This window comes from Pempheris klunzingeri, chromosome 3, assembly GCF_042242105.1.
Source record: "Pempheris klunzingeri isolate RE-2024b chromosome 3, fPemKlu1.hap1, whole genome shotgun sequence".
Lineage (NCBI taxonomy): Eukaryota > Metazoa > Chordata > Actinopteri > Acropomatiformes > Pempheridae > Pempheris > Pempheris klunzingeri.
Window position 1 is genome coordinate 19563938 of NC_092014.1, and position 6963 is coordinate 19570900.

The 6963-nt window shown below is 40.3% G+C and overlaps 1 protein-coding gene across 1 annotated transcript; it reads left to right on the forward strand.

Moving 5' to 3' along the window:
- Window positions 1-3498: 3498 nt before the first annotated feature.
- xpa (xeroderma pigmentosum, complementation group A) lies at window positions 3499-6237 on the forward strand. The gene is made up of 5 exons (XM_070827868.1): window positions 3499-3893; window positions 4113-4218; window positions 4905-5070; window positions 5670-5787; window positions 5901-6237. Exons 1-5 carry the CDS (start codon window positions 3620-3622, stop codon window positions 6053-6055), a joined length of 819 nt encoding a protein of 272 aa, XP_070683969.1. The 5' UTR covers window positions 3499-3619; the 3' UTR covers window positions 6056-6237.
- The last annotated feature ends 726 nt before the right edge of the window (window positions 6238-6963 follow it).

Sequence of the window (6963 nt, forward strand, 5' to 3'; positions counted from 1 at the left end):
ACCACTGAATCCTGACTAAAACTGGACAATTTTTCTCATCCAGCGTCACATTCCTCAGTAGATGGTACGGTCTGAACAACAAGTGGCGGACTAAAGATTAGTATTCTCCATTGGATTTTACTTGTTAAACTCCTGAATTATGTATTTATAAAAAGGAATGTTCAATATCAACACATATCACTGGGTTTCGTCTGTAATGTTTTGATGTATAACAACTCATGTACTGTATAATGCAAATAATAGCAGTATTTTTGTCTTGGATTGTTTTCCTAAATCTCCACTGCTGTAGGCCTTTTGTATTGTATCACACGAAACTGGACTAATCTGGAGCCATCGCTGCAACATTCACATACCACTCCGCTGTGTTCAGTGTATGACATTGCTATAAAAAAACATCAAGTAGGTCCATATGTTTAATTGTATACAAAACTGTTGTGACATTTGTATATCTTAGCAGTTCCTAACAAACATGTAAATTGGGGTATATTTCCATTCCAGTGTTACACAAATTTTCCATCAATTAAGAGGTTTCAAGAAAGATTGAATCATTTAAGAATAACACAATAAAGAAGCCTGTAACTGTAAAAAAATCTGTTTCCATTACTATTATTGCATTTCTCTCTTTGAGTTTGTGTAATTTAGGGCTTTTTTAAAGGTGTTTACATGGTTTTTAATGGGCAACGTCAAACCGTCCTTAAAAACAGACAGAAGGAAACATGCTTACTGATAGTAGTCACTGATTTTAAGGACTTACTGTCCCATCAAATATGGATCTTCATTAGTTGAACCACCTGCATAGCACAGCAACTCAAGCTGCAACGCACATTATCATTCATCGGCCATTCATTTTCCTCTTGTTGCCTGCTTTTTATGTCAGATATATGAAGTGGAACTGAATGTAGGTGATATTTTATATTTCAATCTCCCAGCAATCAGGAGAAATGCTCAATAAAGGTACTGTAGACATCTGTGGACACACATCCTGCTCTGCTCTTTACGTCTTACAGTGATGCTACAAGATTAAGGTGTTACAGAACAACCCTGTAACGACACAAAACATGACTAAAGCTTGTGTATTGCTATACTACTACTACTGTATCAGAGCACTCACATTTACTCAGGTATACATTTGTCTTTATTTTTTTTTTCTTTCTGTTGTAACATAGACATTTTTATTTCTTTTTTTAGATAAATGAATCTGATTTTCCTGTTTAAATAGTCATGGAAACATCAGTCTAACACTCCCAAAGGGAGATGTCCACCCAACCAATTTTTCTTTTTTTTATCATAACATTTTCATAAACTGTGACATTTTTTGTTCAAATGAATACGAAGAGCAGTTTATTCTCCATAAAATTGACCCCAACTATTCTCTATCTTGCAAAAAATGTGTTTTACTGTGTGTGTTTATGTGTATAAAAGATTTGTAAACTGTATATGAGCTCCTGTATGTAAACATAGTCGACACATGATTGACAAACCTCAACGCAACTTTTATCGTCAGACTCCATGTCTATGCAGTGTAATTTCTGAATCTGTCTCACTTGGACGTGAATGTGAGAAACGTGTGCGTGAATGAGTGCATTTAGAAACACAAATCCATCCTCGACCAGTTTGAATATCATGACAAATGGTAAAATGCTTTTGTATTTCCCTTGTATGTTATGCAAGTATGGAATCATATTCATGTACTACTTGAACTGTGTATTATACTGTAAAAACATATATCATTCCACTCTGTATAAAGCGTTATGAAATAAATGAAAACTCAAATTTTCACCAGTGCATTCACGGAGTATATTTGCTGATCTCAGGCCAGTTTTTTCAACAATGCTAAAGGCTTTGGGGTCAAGACATATCACATGGTCTTTTGATATTCGTTAGTAGTTAAATAGTTTGAAACACAACATTGTTTCTGTATAATCCAATTAGAGAATCCTCCACTATCTTTAAAGTAGAGATCTACATAATAACTATTATTATATTGTTACTTTTACACAGAGCTATTTAGGAAAGATACTATCAACACCAGATAGAAGCAACATTATTTATCAGGAACACTAACAGCATATATATATGTGCCTGTATGAAGTATGTCCATTCCTGAGTGTGTGTCTTCAAACCGCTGTGTATCTTCTGACCACTAACCGGAACAATACAGATGAGGAATACCATTTGACAACTCAGACATTAACAGACATTTTAAAGCGCTAACAAAGCAGTTTGAAAGTCAGTTCACTTTGCCTCTCGAGCTGCTTCCCAGCACCGATCAGATTTGCAGTGTCATCTATCAGGATGTGATCTGCTTTACTTTGACACAAGCCTCTTAAAGAAGCACACATGGGCCGCTGCCATGATCAGCGTGATGCAACAGGGATTCACTGAACTCCTGAGGACAACCAACAAAGGACGTACTCACCTGCCTGCTTCTGGGCACTGACAGCTGAGGATGTCCGCCCGCTGCCTCGTCTGAATCACTTCAAGTGTCTGTGTCTGGTATTATATAAATGGAGAAATGAAGGAGAAATGAAAACTTGTGTGATTTATGGCTCAGCCTTACAAAAACAACATTGATGAATAAACATGATAAGATTCGAGCTCAGGCTCTGTGCATCTTGTGAGAAAGTAAAATCACCCCTGATCTCAGTCTTGCAGGTTCTGGCAGAAGAGATGCCACCACAGCTTTAAATTGTATACTATATTATAGCTGTATTATCTACTCAGAACTCTCAGATATTTGCTTCACCTGGCCAACTCTGGCTGCCGAAGCCATTCAAGCCTTCATTTTGCCCTCAGCTCAACTTCAGAGAGCATCATCACTGACACTGAAAGGGACCAGTGGCAGGTGAGGACAGGGGGACTGTATAACGCCTCCTCCACCAGCAGGAGGGACACGTAACGGACTCATTCAGCATCATGTGCAATAACCGTAAAGGTCATTCCCTTTCTCTTTGTCTCCCGTTTTGTAGTTTGCACTTTGCACATATCATATTTAATTGTTAAAGTATTCTATTCTGTATAGTTTCACTTACTTTGCACACTTCACCTCACACACTGTGAAACTTTTCACAAATTTGTACTTTTCAATCTGTGCTTTTTGTTTTAAAAAGGGACAGACTATTTAATTTAATTGTATTTTATTGTGTTTTCTGTTCAATTTTGTATTTCAATATTTTGTATTGTTGTGACTTGACCTCTGTACCGCACTCTGGCACAACAATTTCCTCCGGGATAAATAAAGTCATTCTTATTCTTAATTACAGCAACCAAAAATCTTTTTAATGCAAATACTGATACTGTTCAAAGACCGCAATAAAATTGTCAAGTGGCAGATTTAATCGATTTTTCCCTTTGATTTTATTAACCAGAACATTTACATCGCACTGTAGGATTAAGAGCCTGTGCTCCTCCTAAACAGGAGGTGGCGGTAATGCGCATAAAACTTCCAAACAACAAAGGAGAGGATGAGGATGAGGAAGAGGAAGAAGCAGCCGGAAGCGTGCAGCTGTCAGTTTTGTAACAACAGAACAACGCTGCAGTTTGAATGGAAGAAAACACAGGCGGTGTGAGCAGAGTCTCTTCATCCATGTCCATGTGGTGATCGCTGTATGAGAGCAGCATGGACCCGTCCGAGCCGCAGGGAGAGCACCCTGCCGGTGAGCAGCCCCCCAAACCCGAACTCTCCGCGGCGATGCGGGCTAAGATCGAGCGGAACCGGCAGCGGGCGTTGATGCTCCGGCAAGCCCGACTAGCGAGCCGCTCTCAGTCCGCTGTGGAGGGAGCGACCTCCGCCAAGGTGGCCAAGACCATCGACTCCGGCGCCGGCTTCTTCATCGAGGAGGAGGAGGACGGAGAGGAAGAGCGGAGGACCAGGAAGGTTGTGCATCAGCCAGGTAAGTAAGTAAGTGTGTGTGTGTGTGTGTGTGTGTGTGTGTGTGTGTGTGTGTGTGTGTGTGTGTGTGTGTGTGTGTGTGTGTGTGTGTGTGTGTGTGTGTGTGTGTGTGTGTGTGTGTGTGTGTGTGTGTGTGTGTGTGTGTGTGTGTGTGTGTGTGTGTGTGTCGTAATGATTTACATGTGTGTTAAGTTAACGTGTGTGTGTGTTTTGTTTCCAGCTCCAGTGATTGAACCAGACTACCTGGTGTGTGATGATTGTCAAAAACCCTTTATGGACTCATACCTCAGCAACAGCTTTGACCTGTGTGTCTGTGACAAGTGCAGGTAACACACACACTCACACACACACACACACACTCACAAACTCACAAACTCACAAGGTGTTTGTTGCAGGAAATCCAAGTATAGTATTTTTTAGTAGTACCATGTAGTTATTTCATAATGATATCATGTAACTTTAGTTGTCTTTGCTGTATTTGTTTCTTTTATTTATTGGCGAGATACCTTTTATAAGTGCATTTCTTCTTTTTGGTTCTTATCTAACCAGTCTAAAGGTTTGGTGTGCTTGAATTAATGGATTATGTTTAGATGGTCAAAATAATGATCAAAAAGAAAAATGATAAATTCTTAACATGCAGTGATATTGAGGCAAGGTTAAAAAGTAAAGTATATAAATTCACAGGTTCACCAAAATAACTGAAAAAATGGACAGTGGCATTAGGATGAAAAGGGGTTAATATAATAAGTCTCAGATGTTTGTTTTCATCACAGATGGATTTGTCAAAGATGTAATGTGATATTTAAATAACCTTTTTAATCATTAAGTTTGTTTTACCAGCTTTTGCTTTATTCTTTGGTCTTAAATTAGACTCTACTGTATTGTTAAAAGATACCCGGGGCTCACAGAGAAGGTCTCTGTTTCTTCTCAGATCATAACAGTTTTTGTTTTACACTGACATGAGTGAGAATCAATCAGGTGGATTAACAGTGGGAGCTTCTTTGCCCCTCAGAGACAACGAGGAGAAGCACAAGCTGATCTCCAGAACTGAGGCCAAGCAGCATTACCTGCTGAAGGACTGCGACCTGGACAAGAGAGAGCCTCCGCTCAGGTTCATACTGAAGAAAAACCCCCACAACCCGCAGTGGGGAGACATGAAGCTCTACCTCAAACTACAGGTGCCCACTAGAAGACACTGTCTGTCTGTCTGTCTGTCTGTCTGTCTGTCTGTCTGTGTCTGTCTGTGTCTGTCTGTGAATCTGTTTTGTCCTTCCCGTCTTACCAGTTGAATGCCACGTGCAGCAGTGAAGATGACATGCAAACCATCTGCAGTCTGATTGGCTCGATTATAAACATCACCTGTCAAGCACCGTGTCTGTTAGGAGTGAAAAATATAGGAAGCTTTTACTTTATTTAAATAATGAGGGGCTGAAGTGATCCGTCAATCATGAGAAAATGTATGATTACTCATTTAAATCTTTAAGTAAAAACAGCTTCTCTGATGTGATGATTTGTTGCTTTTCTCTGTTTTATATAACTGTAAATTGAATAATGTTTTGGTTTTGAACTGTCTGACAAAAGACATCTGAAGATATAGTATAAGCTTGGGCTCAGGAAAAATCACTATTTTCTATCGTTTTATAGACTAAATAATTAATTTTAAGAAATAAACTAAAGCCACAAGCATTTTGGTCGAAGGCCAATCAATCCCTCATTGTTGTGCAAGGTATGTTTGAATGAGTCTGACTGTGTGTGTGTGTGTGTGTGTGTGTCTCAGGTGGAGAAGAGGTGTATGGAGGTGTGGGGTTCGGAGGAGGCCCTGGAGGAGGCCAGAGAGACGAGGGAAGAGAACAGAGAGGTGCAGAAACAAAAACGCTTCAACAAGAAGGTCAAAGGTCAGTTTCATGTTTTTCAGCCAAAATCCCCCAAACACGGTCATGTGGATTTGGGACGAGCTCAATCAGCCTTGAACGCGTCCGTGTCTCATGTGTGTGCGTCTGTGTGTCAGAGCTGCGCAGGGCGGTGAGGAGCAGCATGTGGACCAAAGACACCAGCGTTCACCAGCATCAGTACGGGCCAGAGGAGGTGGTGGATCCAGAGGAGGACCTCTACAAGAAAACCTGCACCACCTGCGGACATGAACTCACCTACGAGAAGATGTAGACACACACACACACACACACACACACACATGCACTGACTGTTAGAGGCTCAGTCTACAAGGAGAAGATATTTTGTGCCTCACAAACCCCCTCTCCCCTCTAGACGTGTTTTCCTGTTTTTCTGGTGGAATTTACATGTTTTTCTATGGCATTAATAAAACACTCTTCTATGATCACTTATAAGGGGCCAAATCACTCCAGTGTGACACAAACTGCAGACTTTTCTGGTTCTGTAGTCATTTCTATTTTAAACAACTGTTATTGACCTCAGTTTGTATTTTTAGCCATTTGTCCTTCCGCTCCACTGCATGTTGCTACACTTCCTGTTTTCATAGCATTCCTCCATTTCAATGGGCAAATCTAGAAAGGCACAATGCTGTCTTGCATAAAATAGTGAATTGCGGGGCTCACTTAATGACTGGAACAGATATGAGCTTCGAGCATGTGAATTTTAAGTAGGGAGGTCCAGTTTTAGGGTTTCCTGTTTTTCGCTTTGGTCATATGTGCCGTGATGTGTTCACTGTCATCATATCATGTCTAAATGTTTACATTTACAGTTCTTATCACCTTCGCGGCCTCATAGGTCATAAGTCACATTTCACTGTGGCTTATTGCACAAGGTTTTCTGGTAGTACATCTAAAAGCTGCACCTCAAATATCAAATTTCTCTCACCCTGCACTCTTTAACATAATTTCCCACAACATAATTCATCCTCATGTACTGATGCATAGACCTCAGTCTGGTTTGAAGTGTCTGGGGAAAGTGTCAGACGACACAACATAGCTGAGAACTTCAGACTGTTTCTGTGAACTAGTGTTTGGTATCAGCTGCTGTTGTCGGGATCGTGACTCAGACTGGTGCTGCAAGTTTGCTCAGGAGTTATTTTGATAATTTCTTAAAAGACTGTA

Coding starts and splice junctions, on each gene's coding strand:
- xpa (XM_070827868.1), top strand. CDS start 3,620: ATGGACCCGTCCGAGCCGCAGGGAGAGCACCCTGCCGGTGAGCAGCCC. Junction 3,894..4,112: donor GAAGGTTGTGCATCAGCCAG/GTAAGTAAGTAA, acceptor TTTTGTTTCCAG/CTCCAGTGATTGAACCAGAC. Junction 4,219..4,904: donor TGTGTCTGTGACAAGTGCAG/GTAACACACACA, acceptor TTTGCCCCTCAG/AGACAACGAGGAGAAGCACA.